The 16,966-nt window shown below is 39.1% G+C and overlaps 1 protein-coding gene across 3 annotated transcripts in view; it reads left to right on the forward strand.

Annotated features, from left to right (window-relative positions):
* CCNB3 (cyclin B3) overlaps nucleotides 1–16,966 on the forward strand; it is a 61,975-nt gene that overhangs the window by 1,285 nt on the left and 43,724 nt on the right. For 2 of the 3 annotated variants that reach the window (XM_044389408.3, XM_026513436.3), the window contains exons 2-3: nucleotides 12,227–12,357; nucleotides 14,531–14,617. In XM_044389408.3, coding sequence (XP_044245343.2) covers nucleotides 12,262–12,357; nucleotides 14,531–14,617 — 183 coding nt within the window. In that variant the 5' untranslated portion in view covers nucleotides 12,227–12,261. Of the gene's footprint in view, nucleotides 1–6,862; nucleotides 8,905–12,226; nucleotides 12,358–14,530; nucleotides 14,618–16,966 lie in introns of those variants that run through there. The other variant, XM_057311530.1, reaches the window with a different exon arrangement.

Consider the following 16,966-nt stretch of genomic DNA (forward strand, 5'->3'; position numbering starts at 1 on the left):
GACCCTGGGATCATGATTTGAGCCCAAGGTAGACGCTTGACGGACTGAGCCACCCAGGCGCGCCTGGCAACAAAGTTGTTAATCCTCTCCTCAGTTGGTATCTTGGTCAGTGAATGACCGTTTTAAGCCAAGACTCTTGGAGGACGGGAAGGGGATCTGGAAGCGGGAAGCTTTTCGAGTTCCCTCATAGCATTGGTAGGCATTACCCACCCCACCCCCCTACGCCCCCACCCCCCCACCCCCCAGCCCCGCGACTCTGTTAAGGATCCACCAGGTTTTAGGGACGTTAAAATGGGATGAAGACTGGTGTAGTCTTCAGCCTGGTCATGTCCTTGCCCCGTGGGGGTGTCAGGCTGAGACCTGTGCCTGTTGCTCTCAAATCAATAGGGTAAATGGAAGTCATGAGTCCACGTGGCCACTAGGAGGTCACAGCTGCTTGGAAAACGTGCTTCCCATACGGTAGGAGATCACCCTTTTACCGAAGCCTGTTTTGCCAAGGCATTCCTCAAATTAGAAGGGAAATTGGTGATTCCTCCCCCATAGAATCACTCCCCACCCTAAAAACCGCATTTTTGTGTGTGTGTGTGTTATATTTATTGATACATTTCCTTAAGAAAAGTTGTTTATAGGTTCAAGGAAAGCAGTGTCTGTTCTGTTTCATTGTGAGCTTTATCTTTCCAAATGCTTGGGGAGAAAGACTGTGTTTTACTGATTTTCATTTATCCTGCAAGGGATAGCACTAGGTTCAAGAATTGCCATGCTCAGAACCATATAGAAGTGCTTGGCCATACCCAAGAATGTTAAATCACCTTGGTCCAAACTGCCTGGCTTATTGCAGTACCTTCCTAACTGGTTCCACTGAGTCTTTTCTTGCTACTCTTAAACAGAATTTTTTTAAAAGAACCAATATATTTTATTAGCTAGTTATTTTTAAAACAGCTTTTTTGAAATATAATTCAAATACATAAATCACCTATTTAAAGTGTACAACTCAATGCATCTTAGTATGTTTACAGAGTTGTGAAACTATCACTATAGTCAATTTTAGAAAGTTTTCATTACCAAAAATAGAAACCTCATACGCTTTAGCTATCACATCTGACTCCCCTAACCCTATACTTACCCAGCTTTAGGCAATCACTAATTTTCTTTCTGTCTCTATAGCTCTACTTATTTTGGACATTTCATAAAAATGTAATCATTTTGTATGTGGTCTTTTGTGACTGACTTCTTTCACTTAGCTTAACTTTTCTGGTATAGAGTTGTGACATGTGTGAAATGATGTTTATGAGGGACTCTCATTAGATACTTGGTGCCAAGGATTTTTACTGGAGGCTGGTCATGTAGGCATTCTCTGCCTAGTACATACCCAAACTCCAAAGTCCCAGGAGGAAATCTCGTGTTCACCGTAAGCCACATTGTTTGCACAGTTAAGGTGCAGTGAGCTACTTTTCTGGGTTACGGTGGTGGGAACTGTCCCCAAATCCAAGTTCCCAGATCCTAGCCAAGGGCCAGCCTTGCCTGCAGGATTTTTAGATGATAACATTTTCAGGTCGGCTATGTGAACTCTTCTCACACAGATTGTGATAGGGATTTAGTTGATTCTGTAGATCAATTTGAGGGGGATGCCATCTTAACAATATTAAGTATTTCAATTGATGAACATGGGATGTCTTTACATTTATTTAGGTCTTTAATTTTTCTTAATGATGTTTTGTGGTTTTCAGTGTACAAGTCTTATACTTCTTTTGTTAAATTTATTTCTAAGTATTTTATTCCTTTTGATGCCATAATAAGGGGAATTGTTTTCTTAATTTTATTTTCAGATAGTTCTTTGCAAAACTATAGAAATACAATTGAGTTTTGTATGTTGGTTTTGTATCCTACACCTTGAGCTCATTTGTTAGCTCTAATAGTTTTCTTATTTTTGTGGATTCCTTAGCCTGTTATAATATGGCAGATTATGTGGATTGACTTTTTGAACCAGCCTTGCATCCCTGTAATAAACCCCATTTGATCATGGTATATAATATTTTGCTAATATCTTGCTGAAGATTTCGCACCTCTTTTCATGAGGGAAGATTGGTATGTGGTTTTCCTTTTTTTTGTAGTCTTTGTATGGTTTTGGTATCACGGAAGTGTTGTCATATGAGTTCGGAAGTGTTCCCTCCTCTTCTATTTTCTGGAAGAGATGGTACAGAATTGGTGTTAATTATTCTTTACACATTTAGTTTAATTCTCCGGTGAAATAATCTTGCCCTAGAAACTTTTTTTTAAGAACTTTAAAATTACAAATTGAATTTCTTTAAAACTATGGAGCTTTCAAATGATGTATTTCATATTGGGTGCATTATGGTAGTTTGTGATTTCTAAGGAATTTGTCCATTTCAATTAAGTTATCAAATTTATGTGTATAGAGCTCATAGTATTCCCTCATTATCCCTTGGATGTCAGTAAGGTTGCTGTGTTTTCTTTGTGGATTGACCCTTTTATCATTATGTAATATTCCTCTCTGTCTCTGGTAATTTACTTTGCTCTGAAGTTTACTTTATCTGATATTATTATAGCTACACTTGCTTTTTCTTTTTAAAAAATTTATTTGTTTTGCCAAATTTTCGATTTTTAGCTATTAAAATTTATCAAGGCTTTTGCTATCTTTAATTTTTTTGTCCTGTTTAGAAAAGTGTTTCCTTCTGAAGGTTATAAAACTATTCTTTTATATTTTGTCTAGTATTTCCATGGTTTCATTTTCACAATTAAATCTTGGATCCACCTGGAGTATATTTTCATGTAAAAGTAAAGTAGATGATAGCAGATCTTTTCTATCAGATTTTAATACAGGGATGTGGGGGGGGAGGAGAAAGCAGAGTTTATGAGAATGCTGTGTGCCTGGTAAGAGGGAAATATTGGAAAGTGATAGACTCAAAGGGCTATTTCCTCTTTTCTCCATGTTCTCTCAGTGCAACACAAAGGAGAGATTAAGTCAACTGGAGGTGTGAAGGTTGAGAGAAAAAACAAATTCAAAAATTTTTGGAAGTGTTCTTTTGCTCAATAACTTTGTTTTTTGAAAAGCTTGGAAGAAATAGGAAAAATGAAATGGCTTCTTTTGTAATTTTTATATTGCTGTTGTCTTGGTGGATAGAACTTTTCCTCTCCTGACTAAAGAGAGGCTTTCAGTCTTTTATTTACTACAGTACTGGAAGTCTTAACTTATAGAAATCAGACAAGGAAAAGAAATATAAGTCACCAAAATTGATAAAGAAGTAAAACTGTAATTATTTGCAGATGGCATGATACTATGTGTAGAAAACTCTAAAGACTCCACCAGAAAACTATTAGAACTAATAAATTTGGTAAGGTTGTAGGATACAAAATTAATGTACAGAAATCTGTGGCATTTCTATACACTAATAATGGAGTAACAGAGAAATTAAGGAAAACAATCCAATTTACACCAAAAAGAATAAAATACCTGGAATAAATTGAACCAAAGAGGTGAAAACCTATACTGTAAAAACTATAAAACATTGATAAAAAAACTGAAGACAACACAAACAAATGGAAAGATATATCATGATCATGGGTTGGAAGAATTAATATTGTTAAAATGTCCGGGGTGCCTGGGTGGCTCAGTTGGTTAAGTATCTGACTCTTGATTTTGGCTCAGGTCATGATCTCAGGGTTGTGAGATTGAGCCCTGTGTTGGGCTCTGCACTGAGCTTGGAGCCGGCTTGAGATTCTCTCTCTCCCTCTGCCCTTAACCCTGCTCATGCTCACTCTCTCTCTCAAAAAAAGATATTGTTAAAATGTCCATACCCACCCAAGCAATCTACAGATTCAATGCAATCCCTATCAAAATACCAACAACATTTTAATTTTTTTAATTATTTTTTATTTTTTTATAATAATTTTTATTTTTAAATAATATTTTTATTATGTTAGTCACCATACAGTACATCCCTAGTTTTTGATGTAAAGTTCCATGATTCATTACTTGCGTGTAACACCCAGTGCACCATGCCATACATTCCCTCCTTAATACCCATCACCAACAGCATTTTTAAAAGATTTTATTTATTTGACAGAGCGAGAGAGCACAAGCAGAGGGAGCAACAGAGGGGGAGGGAGAAGCAGGCTCCCCACTGAGCAGGGAGCCCGATGCAGGGCTCTATCCCAGGGTCCCAGGATCATGACCTAAGCTGAAGGCAGATACCCAACTGACTGAACCACCCAGGCACCCCACCAACAGCATTTTTTACAGAACTAGAATGCAGTCTTGAGGAAGAAAAACAAAGTTGGAGGTATCATACTCCCTGATTTCAAACTATACTACAAAGCTAGAGTAATCAAAATGGTATGGTACTGGCACAAAAATAGACACATAGATCAATGGAATAGGATAGAGAGCCCAGAAATAAACCCATGCTTATTTGGGCAATTAATCTATGACAAAGTAGGGAAGAATATACAATGGGGAAAAGACAGTCTTTTCAATAAATGGTATCAGAAAAATGGGACAGCTATATGCAAAAGAATGAAATGGGGCCCCTTTCTTACACCATATACAAAAATAAATTCAAAGTAGATTAAAGACCCAAATGTGAGACCTGAAACCATAGAATTCCTGAAAGAAAACATAGGCAGTAATATATTGGGTATCAGTCTTAGAAATATTTATGTTTCTTAGGCAAGGGAAACAAAAGCAAAAATGAACTATTGGGACTAAACCAAAATAGAAAAGGTTATACACAGTGAAAGAAACCATCAACAAAATGAAAAGGCAACCTACTGAATGGGAGAAAATATTTGCAAATGCTATGTTTGATAAACAGTTAATATCCAAAATATATAAAGAACTTCTGCAACCCCACACTAAAAAACCAAATAATCCAATGAAAAAATGGGCAGAGGACCTGAGTAGACATTTTTCCAATGAAGACATACAGATGGCCAACAGACACATGAGAAGATGCTGAACATCACTCATCATCAGGGAAAAGAAGGTTAAAACCACAATGAGATCTCACTTTGCAACCAGTCAGAATGGCTAGTATCAAACAAACAAACAAACAAACAAACAAAAAATGAGTATTGGCAAGAACGTGGAGAAAAGGGAACCCTCATGTGCCGTTTGTGGGAATGTAAATTGGTGCAACCACTGTGGAAAATAGTGTAGAGGTTCCTCAAAAAATTAAAAACAGAAATGTCATATTATCCAGTAATTCCATTACTATTTACCTAAAGTAAATTAAAACACTGAAGAGATATATATGCACCCCTATGTTTATTGCAGCATTATTTACAATAGACAAGAAATGGAAGCAACCTAAATGTCTACTGATAGATGAATAAAGAAGATAGTGTGTGTGTGTGTGTGTGTGTGTGTGTAACAGGATATTAGCTGTAAAAAAGAATGAGATCTTGCCATTTATGATAACATGAATGAATGTAGAGGGTGTTGTGCTAAGTGAAATAAGTCAGACAAAGAAAGATACCATATGATTTCACTTATATGTGGAATCTCAAAAACAAAACAAATGAACAAACAAAAAAACAGAAACAGACTCAAAGAAAGAAAAAATTGGTGGTTGTTGGAAGGACAGGATGGGTAAAAGTAGGTGAAGGTACAAACTTCCAGTTTTAAAATTAAAAAGTCAGGGAAGTTAAAAGTACAGCACAGGGAATATAGTCAATAATAGTATAACCATGTTGTGTGTTGACAAATGGTAACTACAGTTATCATGGTGATCATTGTGTAGTGTATAGAATTGTCAAATCACTCTTTGTACACCTGAAACCAAGATAACATTGTATGTCAACTATATTTGAATAGTAAAAATAATAGTGTATTTCTTCTTTAGTGCATCCCAGTGGGGCACTTGTCCACAGTGATTACCCTTAAAAGAAGATACTAATTTGCTTAGTTAACAAATATTTTTTAATCATTTATCAAAGAGGCAGGTAATGATTATGTGTTTGTCTCTGGAATCAGATTGCTTGGGTTTAAATCCCAGTCCAATAACTTACTAGCTGTGTGATCTTGGGCAAGTTACTAAACTTCTCTGTACTCCAAATTTCTCTTCTGTAAAGTGGGGATATTAACTCCTCTTTGTATTATTGTGAATCTCAGAACGTCATCAAACATATAGTAAGCAATTGATAAATGTGAACTATAATTAATGCTAATGACTGGAGATAGAGCACAATGAATATGGTCCATATAGTTTTGGGCCTTGTATTCTTTTTGTTTTTGTTTTTTTTATTGTACATTTTAATTTTTTTATTTTTTAGAATTTTAAAAATTGTAATTAAAGTATAGTGACATATATTAGCTTTAGGTATATGACATAGTGATTCAACAATTACATAATACATCATAAAATGCTCACCACACTAAGTGTAGTTACCATCTGTCACCATACAAAATTATTTCCAATATTATTGACTATGTTCCCTAAGGTTTACTTTTCTTCCTTGTGACTTATTTATCTTATAACTGGAAGTTTTAGCCTCTTACTCTCCTTTATCTTCCCCACACACACATGTAACTACTAGTTCATTCTCTTTATTTATGAGTCTGTTTGTTTTTTTTTTGTTTGTTCATCTGTTATGTTTCTTAGATTCCACATATAAGCGAAATCATAAGGTATTTGTCCTTCTCTGTAGGACTTATTTCATTTAGCATAATACTGTCTAGGTAAGAACCTTGCATTTTTGAGTGAGTAGATAGATTAAAAAATTACAAATAGCAATAATTACTCTAAAATAAATGTAAGGTGCTGAGATAGAGTATAAAGGAGTGGGAGGAGAATCCTACTTTATTTTTTTTAAAGATTTTATTTATTTGAGAAAGAGAGACAACACAAGCAAGGGGAGTTTGAGAGGGAGAAGCAGGCTTCCTGCTGAGCAGGGAGCCCAATGTGGGGCTGGATCCCAGGACCCTGGTATCATGAACTGAGCCAAAGGCAGATACTTAATGGCTGAGCCACCCAGGCACCCCAGAGAATCCTACTTTAGATAACATGGTCAGGGAAGGCCTCTCGGAAGAGGGGGCATTTAAGCTGAGACTTGAAGCATCGGAAAAAAGCAAGTAATTTAAAGAATGGAGGGAAGAATGTTCCAGGCAGTGGGAACATCATGTGCAAAGATCCTGAGGAGAAGGATTTTATTATATTCAAAGCCTTGAAAGAAGACCATTATGGCTGGATTTAGTAATTGAGAAAGAGTGGTATGAGGTGAGGTTGATGATATAGGTAAGACCTTGTAGATCAGAGTGAGGAGTTTGGATATGAAGTTCTGTGGGAAACCCCCAAAGCATGAGAGAAAGATGATATAATTTTTGTTTTTTAAAAAAGATTGATCTTGTATTTATGTTAGAGAAGATCAAGATTGGAAAGGGGGAGAACAGCTTGGAGGCTCTTGACAGTGGTCCAGATGAGAGACTGTGGTGGCAGTGGAGGTGGAGAGAAGTGGATGGATGTAAGATATAGTTTTAAGGTAGAATTAATAGGACTTGCTGAAGGATTGGATATGGGAAGGTAAGGTGATGGAAGAGAGTTTGAATCAAGGATGATACCCAGGTTTCTGGCTTGATTAACAGGTTTGATGTGGTATCAATTTTTGAAATGGGAGATATTGGAAGAAGGATCAGGTTTGGTAAGCACTGTGAACATACTGAGTTTGAGGTGTCTATCAGACGTCCAAGTGGAGATGTGTCGTAGTCAGTTGGATTCATGAATCTGGAGTTCAGGGCCAGCTTTTAGATGATATTTAAAGTCGTGGATCTGGATGAGATAACCCAGGGAGATTAAAAAGAGAGGAGGGCCTGGGATCATGTGAATATTCCACCTTTAATGTAGGAGCTGTGAGATACTAAAAGGAGAATGGGCTGATAGTAAAGGCAGGGATGTAGTTTAGTGGTAGCTAGCTGCTTGTATATGCGGCAGGTCCTGGATTTTATCCTTGGTATCTCCATTTACTCTTTGCATCTTCAGAGGACAGGGCAGGGCTATTAATTCTTCAAGTCTTTTGTCAGTTACTCATATATAGTTTTTCTAGCTCCTGGAACAAAGCAGGTGCTCAATAACTGTTGGATGAATGAATGAGTGAGTGAATGAGTGAGTGAAATGAATGAGACTATGTGAATTGTAATACCTGCTTTGCCACGAAGCAGGTTTGTGATATTGGGCCGTTAGAAAGCTACAATTTTCTTATCTGTAAAATGGCACTAATAAAAGTACCTATCTTTTTGGACAGGATTTAAAATAATAAAAATTTATAGCATTTAGCACAGAACTAGTGGTAAATGAATGCTAGCTACTATTAGCTCTACTGCGCTTTGGGTGCTTATCCATAAAATAGGGGCAATAATTTCTGCCCTGATTCCCTCACAAAGCGATTTGTGAAGCCAGCAGTAGTTAACATTTGCGTCTACAACGGGTTATTAATATTAATGTTTTAATTGGTCTGAATCTGCATTATGCAGCCACTCTTGCCCCCATCCTCCAGCAGGAGTATTTAAATAAAAACGCCTCTTTAAATTGACCCTGTACGCGGCTGGTCAGCCCTGCCGGGTTCGACCAATTGTACTCGAAACCACGCCCCAATGCGAGGTCTGTTAGCCGCAGAGTTCAATTTAAAAATACCCAGCCCCGCCCTTCCTTGCTAGGGGAGCACACGCCCCAACTGTGCACGCTGATTGGTCCCTGCTGGCCAATCACCACTGCGCTTCCTTCTGGGGCTGTAATTTTCAAAATTCGCTACTGGGCAGATTGGAGCGAGCACAGGCCAGGTTGAGAAGGACACAGGTCGCTACAACACGGAGCTCCGTTCATTTCCCGGGCCTCTCCTGGTCTAGGAGTGCGTCCATGATCTTTCCTGTTCTGCCCTCAATCTCGGTGTGAGGTAGGCGCCTTTGGGCTTATACTGCCCGCTCGAATGTCCGGCCCTGTCGCAAGCGGGTTGATGCTTGAGCACCACTCCAGCCCCTTGTTAACACGCTCTCTTCTCTCGCGGGCAAGCTAGGCATCCCTGCCATGAAACCTTTGTTTTGTTCTGCTTTCAGTCAGCAGTTTGTGCGAAGTTGGGCAGGGAGTGTGTTTTAGAGGGTGAGATGGCAAAAGAAATGAGACTGTGCCCTAGCTTTTAGATAGAGCGACCAGTACACATGCCTGAATCAGAGTACATTTACAAAACGTCTTTTCACAAGTGGAAGTGTGGAGGATCAATTTCATCCACAGGACGTATTTAAGTCATAGAGTGCTACTCGTGGGATGTCTTTTAAATTACAGGTTGGATGATATGAAGGAGGATGGAAACGTGTGCTCTCTCCCTTGTTACCGCTTTTATCTCCACTGGTTCTCTTCTAGCCCCTACTCCAACCGCTGCGGCTCTGGCTTTCCCACTGCTCTGTGCTTTGGTCCACTTGGGATCCTAGAATGTCAGAGGTCAAAGGACTCTAGAACAGTGCCTCTTAAACTTTGAAGTGCATACAAATCACCTGGGGATATTGTTAACTTGTACTTTCAGATTTGGAAGGTCTAGCTTGGGGCCTGGGATTTTAAATTGCTAACAAGCTCCCAGGTGATGCTAATGTTGCTGGTCTGTTGATCATGGTTTAAATAGCTAGGAGGCGCTGGTTCCATTGCCTCATTTTCTTAGGTGGGGAAACAAAGGCCTAGGGAGGGAAAAGGGACTTGCTTAGCATCATCCAGCCAGCCAGGGGCAGAGTCAGAGCTAGACCCTAGACATCCTCCCCAGCCCAGTGCTGCTTTCATGGACACCATACTGCATTCTCTCCCCAGTGTCTTGCTGTCTGTAACCTGCTTTTAGATACAAAATGAAGTTGCTGTTGTTTCCTGTAGACTGTCTTGATCTATAGTTTTGGAGTCTAAGCAGCTGGGCTTCTAAATGAGCCAGCTTGCCCCTCTTTGAAGAGGTTTTAGCCCCAGCCCTGGGATGCTCAGTGGGGTCTGAGCAGTGTGTATGTAGGGAAGATGGGAAGTCTGGAAAGTGGAAAGCATTCAAATTTTCTTGCCCAAGTAAGGCCCCATTCTGTAGGTGGTAGAAGTCAAGAATGTTCTTCTGAATGTCCCTTAGTGAAAGCTTGTTTTTAGTGGTGTCAATCCCCTCCCCCTTCCTAATGGTAGAGAAATTAGTTACTTGAGTCACTGTGTGTATCCCCCCAAAGGAATTGATTAGTGTTCGGGATAATGAAGGTGGTATATGAATATCATCTGAATAACCTTATTCTCGCTGAGGTTTAGTTACCCTGTGATGTCATCAGCTGAAAGTTTTCTAGCCTGTTGAGTCCAGTCTATTTTTTCTTTCCCCTTGAAAGATAAAAGTTTCAGAGCATGAGTCTTTGGTCATCCATAAAAAAAAATTGTCCAAGGTGTGAATAATAACAGCAGAGTAAGTGGTTTTCATACAGTGCAGTTAAGTGCGGGTGCACCCAATTTGGCTTTATTGCCGCTTGGCTGAGTTTGGAAAGATGAGATGGAAAATAGGTTTGGATTTGGCGGAAGGTGGGGGAAAGTAAGATGCACCACTTATTTTGAGGGCCTACTGTGGGTTAGGTTTTGCACATACAAATTTACTTTTGAGCCATATGATCCTTCTGCACGTAAATAGTGGTATTCCTCTATTACAAATGAGAAAATTAAGGCTCAGAGATGCTAAGTTGTCTGGTTTAGAAACCCAGTTGCTTCTTTAAAAAATCTGCTTCTTTAAAAAATCTGTCTCCTTACACTACCGCTATACAGCCTTTCACTTTGGACCAAATTTTGACAAAATGTTTAATACTTTTTCATCCAAAATCAGCCTTTCTCCTTTCTTGAACCTTCCCCTCAAGCTGCAGTCTTCTCTGCTTCCCTTTCTTACCAGCCTGGCCCCAGCCTAGCATTCAGCCCCTTTCTAACTCCTCCCCAATACGGTCTTTATACTCCACACTCCAGACAACTGGGGTGTCCCTGCACCTGCTGTGCTCGACATGTTCAAGCCTCTGCCTGGGCTCAGGCTTTCTTTGCCGGGAAAGCGCCCCAGTCTACTTGGGAACCTCTCTGTAATTTAAGTCTAGATTATATATTACCTCTGCTATGAAGCCTTCTCCCACCCCTTTCCCCGACAAGATTATTGACTTTCCATTGTGTTTCTGTAGTACTTGGTATTTACTTTTATTGAATCATTCACACATTTTTATGCTACATTTAGATCTGTGCATGTGAGTACTTATAAGATGCATGATTTGTGTTAATATCTCCATTGCTGGAAATATTTGGTAGGGAATGGTAAACTTGTTGCATTGCCTTTAGGGTCTCGCTTAGAGGAGCCTGTTCTTTGTCAAATGCATTTGAATTTGAAGATTGAATGTGGCTGAGGTTGGAAGGGAGGGGTCTCTTGTATATCCAAAACTGATTCCTCCTAATAATGCATTTGCTCATAAGACATGTAAGTGTATCCTAACTATTGAGGTCTCACAAAAAAGAACCTTAAGGAATGTAGAATGGGGCCCCCCACCGAGATGGAACAAAGATAGGACTCTCCCAAGGGCTGTAATGACGGTTAAATTTTTATGTCAAGTGATTTTCAATAAGTTAGTTCCTTCTATTGTTATCTCATCTTTTGCTTTTTTTCCCCCCTCCCAGGTGTCTCTGGAACCGCATTACAGTTTCTTATTGAACACAGTCTTTGAATACTCTGGCCTAGCGTGCATACGTGTATGTGCAGTGTATTCTTGCATCTTCTCTGTAGCATCTTTGTAATTGCTGTGCCAGGACCCTGTGCCTTTTAAAGAACATTAACCCTTCCAGCTGGTTTCCATACTATATGATCTGTTATGTTCTTGATCATTTTTAATGCTAAACACTCATGTGACTTGTTCCCACCGTTCCCAGGCCTAAACTAGTGGTCGGCCACAGTTCCAGTGCCCACAGAGGATGACAGGCACTGTGCTGGGCTTTTTAGATAGAATGTCTCGTTTAATTTGAACAGTGCCCTGCAGAGGTAGGTATACTTATCTCCATTTTACAGATGAGATAACGGAAGAGTTTGTCACTTCCCCAAGGTTAATTGTGGTAGAACTAAGACTTAAACACAGATCTGCCTAACTCAAAGTATATTTTCTTCTAGAGATGCTATAGAGAGACTGGGTATTCTCGGGAGTTTTTAGAGAATTCTGCGATGTTTCTGGTGAATGGTGTTTTGAAGAGTCCCCTTCTGATTACAGCCCTATCTGGATAGACACTGCCGAACCTGTGAGAAATGCCACTGCCACTACCATCCCGAACCTCCAAACCCGAGACTAAGAAATCGCAGTCTAGCAAAATTGTGCCTAGTGATCATGGCCAATCTGAAAAGGTTAGAGCAAGCTGTCTCTCCCAACAGTGTCTCGAGTAGCTTCTTCCTGTGTTGCCTCAGTCCCGATCCTCACCCCTAAATCTTTCTCAATATGTATTGTTTAATTTGAGAAATTGGGAAGGAGTGGTAGCCCTTGTAGTTTAAGAAGAACAGCAAATTAGAACTTGGGTTCTAAGTGTGAAGCCTCCTTTCCCATAAATGCATAGCTGAGATGAAGGGTGTCCTTCACAACCTTCAAAAGCAAACAATACTCACCTCTCGTTAATGATCATGTCTGTAATCTTAGTTTCTGGGAGATGCTCAAAGTACCTTGCTGGGAGGCTGCTTAGTGCATCCTGGGCAGACTGTGAAGATTAGGTCAACAAATGTATTATCATGCTTTTTATAGCTATTAAATTTGAAGAAGGGGTCCATTTTGATGTTGTTGTTTTGACCTTGTGGATAGTTTGACACTGTCATTCCGAACCTGGGATGTTCTTTGTTCATCACCATACATATTTTAATTAGAGTTTTACTACACTGATGAATTGTCATTAAGGGAGTATTTCCTGGAGCAAACATCATTAGGCCAATTTAATTTCCTTGATTGGTTTTCTCTCAGCATAGATAAACATTTTCTAATCATTTTCATTTTTTGTTTTACTAAAATGATTTTCATGGAGGGGCTAAATGTTTTTTTAAATATAAATTTGGCAAGAAAGATTTGATACATTGATCAGATTTTTGTCTATCTCGAATTTGCTGATTAGAGTTCTGTCATAATAAGTTTTCTTTTGTGGCAGTTATTTTTCCAAATCCAGCTTTCTGGGGGCACATTTTGTAAATCTAAGTTTTATTGAGTTCAGTTTTACCTGTGAATTTTATTTGGGGCTGATTATTTCTACTGGTAATATTAAATGGATATTGGATAGCAGACTGACAGTTTATTTCTTAGCTAATTTGTGAGATTTGTGTAACCACCAAACATTTTATTTTTGCTAATTATTTCCACTAGGCTTATTTATCATGAACTAGATAAAAGACTAATAGTTTTCTGATTTCTTAGCTTAATCAATTAAAAAATAGAAGTAATTCTTGCCTCTTTCAGGATTGCTCTGCTGTGCTAGATTGGTCTGTTGTACTATGAATCCAGTTCTCTAAACTTCTGATCACTTACTGTGTCATGTACTAACTATTCATGACGTAGATGAAGAACAGAGCAAATAGATGGTGTGACCCTAATGCTCTGCTTCACATTATAGCAACTCCCTGATATAAGTAGTGCAGGGTTCTCATTTCATAGAGGAAATTTGATACTTAGGAGGCTTTCACCAAAGAAAAACTGTTAGTGAGTAGAAGAGCCATACAGTGTGATTTACCCCTAACCTGTAGCCCCATAGAAATGGGGAGTTGGGTAAGGCATGCACAGATAAACAATACCTAGAAAGAAAGCCCCTTTGCTCCAAAATATTCACCTCTCCTCCTGTCTACTACCTCTCCTTCATAGACACTAACAGTTAGAGGTTAATATGGATTACCAAACTCCTTTCTTAAAACACAAAATTTGGGTCACCCAGGCACCTCTAAACAGACTTTTAAAAATATGTATTCTCTCATTTGATCCTCAAATAAAGTAGGTTATCATTCCAATTTTACTGATAAGCAAATTGAGGCTGAAAGAGTTAGCAATTTGTTCAAGGTCAACAGCTAGTAAAGAGGTGATCCTGGACGAGTATCTAGATATGTGTGTTATTGTCCTTATTGGGGATATCTTAAATACTTAACATAAGAGATACTTAAATATTTGTTAAATTCTTGAAGTGAAATTTGAGAGCATCCGTATTAAAGGAATGACTAGGAATGCAGGGTGGTGGTGGTGGTGGTTAATCTTGGATCAGATAACCATAAAGATGAGAGAACTAAGAGGGAAAACTAGCTTTACCAAGCTATTTTGCTCATTCTAGGGGTTACACTGAAAGTCATCATCCTAGTTTTGTCCCCATGATCAATGATTACCTCCTTCAGGGACTCTCTAAGCAGCAGTGAGTGCCAAAATTTCCTTTTGTTGTAGTTTATTGGGGTTTATTATATACATCTCCAGTTGCTTGGAGGTCCCTGAGCTCCAAAGATGACCCAAAGCCCCTGAAAAGTGTTCATGATTGGATGTACTCATTTACCTCTTTCACTTTTTTAGGAAGGGGAGAATTACCAAGCAAAGATCTCTTCATCTTCACCTAAGAGACGATGCAAAAAGAGATCAGCTTTTGAAGATCTCACCAATGTGAGTATGCTAGGCCAATCCCCTGCTGTGGTTTTGCATATGGCTGAGATAACCTCTTCCTTAAGGGATCTTTCTGGATTACCAGACCCTGACCCTCTCTAGAATGTTGAGAGCCAGTTTTACTTGGAATCAATGATCCAATTTCAGAAGCTGCAGAAACTCTTCTGCTGGCACATAGCATCTGGATTAACTGGTTGAACTTTCTGGAAGCAGCAGACAGAGTGATTAACAGATATGAAATTGTAGATAAATATAAGAGCTACGGGATCTTGCATTTAGATTAAGTCCAGTTGTGGCTCAACTAGCTGCCTAGGCCTTGGAGGTAAGTATCTTGGTGGATTCATTGTAGTTCAAGGCAGTGTTTATCAATTCAAGCACTATGGGCATTTGGTGCAGTAGTTTTTCTATTGTGTAGGACTGTTCTCAGCCACAACCTTTCTGGCTCCTGGCGTTAAATTCCAGCAGCAACCTATTTGTAGTGACAATAAAAAATGCCCCCTGATGTACAGAACCATTGGGGATCACTGTTCCATGATCTGGTCTTCAACCGTGGAGACTGAGAAACTCAATTTTGATGAGAATTGTTGAGTTTACTCCCTTCTGGTATTATTTAGATACCAGCAAAACCCAGAATTGATAGTTAAACTGTTACTAATTGAATGTAGAATTGGGCCAAAGATAATCTTTGGTCTTAGAGAATAATAACTGGTGACTCCTGAGGGCTTACGAGGTGCCTGGCACTATTCTAAGCGCTTTTTCCTATATCAACTCCCTTAATCCTCATTTATTTCTATAAGGTAGATACCATAATTATGTCTACAGATCAGGACTTGCCCAATGTTGCTTTCAAAATCTGTTTCATCTAGAATACAGAGAACCCTGGTGAACTATTCCTGCCCTCCATGATAGAGTGTCCTCTGTAGCTACCAGAATACTTGTATCTACTAGATAATATTTTACCCCCTTGAGCAGGGTTGGTTAAGCATCGGCAAAGTTCTCTCCTTTGGATCTCTGCTCTTTAGATGCTGCTATGTGACCATCTTTGTACTAACATAGTCTTCCCCATACAGATTACAACATAAGTGATTAGGTTACAGCTTTCTGAATAATTTCAGATTTACTGTAGATTGGTTGAAAGAGACCCTTCCCACACAGACCTGTAAGGCTAGATTTGTTTCCTGACTTATTTAACCATGGATCTAGAAACTTGGCTGAAATAAGGTAGCCACACAAATTGGAAGCAGATGCAGCTCACGTTAGTGTAGCTTCCCTTGGCCCCCAGAGTCCCTGATGGAAGAACGGTGATATTGTATAAAGCAAGGTCTCACAGCATATGAGATAATTTCTTGCTATGTCTCAGTCCTTTTTTTTCACGAACTTTATATTGCCACTCATGAAGAACAAACACAAACTAACAGGAAATACATGCAGATATCATCCAGAGCCCTTCTGGTTCTCCAACTGAATGCAGTATCTGTTAGGCCACATCCGTATCCAGGGTGGAAGTGGGAGAAGCAAGGCATTTCTGAGCTGTAGCTCTGCTTCTAGCTTTCCAGAAACTCAGAAAGCCCAATTCCCTTTTGCATTCAAGTTTTGAAGATTCACTTTGGTAACCTTGAATGGTCTTTGGTGTTTTCCAGAGAAAGTTCCATCATTACGATGTGCCTAATCCATTCCTAGGATTGGGCATTTCTGCAGATGTCTGAGTTCATCTATTTGAGGGGTGAGGGCTCCTTTCTCTCTGAATTTTGGGGGTTCCCTATATGATTATTTGCTTCTTCCTGTCTGTATTCCTGTCAACATACTAAGTCTCCATGTTCACACATCTGTTTTTTTCCTCAGCATTCACCAGTGAGGTCCTGGCATGTCAAAAGAGTTGATCTGTTTTAATTAATCTGCTGTGTTTGTCTTCCCCTCGCCTTTATCATTCCAGCATGGGAAAGACTTTTGATGTGTAAGAGCTGGTCCTAAGCCAGTAGACAAGGAGATAGGGTCTATATTCATGTTTACCTAAGTGATTTTGTGTCAGTAGGACACAATTTTCTTATTTTTTTGGTGAAACAGTTGTAAGGAAATGCAGATTAAGGTCCCTTCCCCTGTGCTTAGTTAGATTTGAGAATATTAGTGCTTTGAACTTTCACATATGGCAAGTAGAGAATTTCACCCTGGGTGTTGGGATCTCTACCTCTCTCCTGCCAATAATGCAATTCTTTTCTTATTCTGAATCTCAGTTGCACATATAGGGAGTTTGTAAAACTTTAGGTAAGAAGTTAAAATGAAAACGGTGCCAAACTATTTGAGAAGTAGAGGTAGATGGCTTGAAGCCCTAAGAAAGAATTCCCTGTTGGA

Source organism: Ursus arctos, chromosome X (genome assembly GCF_023065955.2).
Source record: "Ursus arctos isolate Adak ecotype North America chromosome X, UrsArc2.0, whole genome shotgun sequence".
In the NCBI taxonomy this organism is placed as follows: domain Eukaryota; kingdom Metazoa; phylum Chordata; class Mammalia; order Carnivora; family Ursidae; genus Ursus; species Ursus arctos.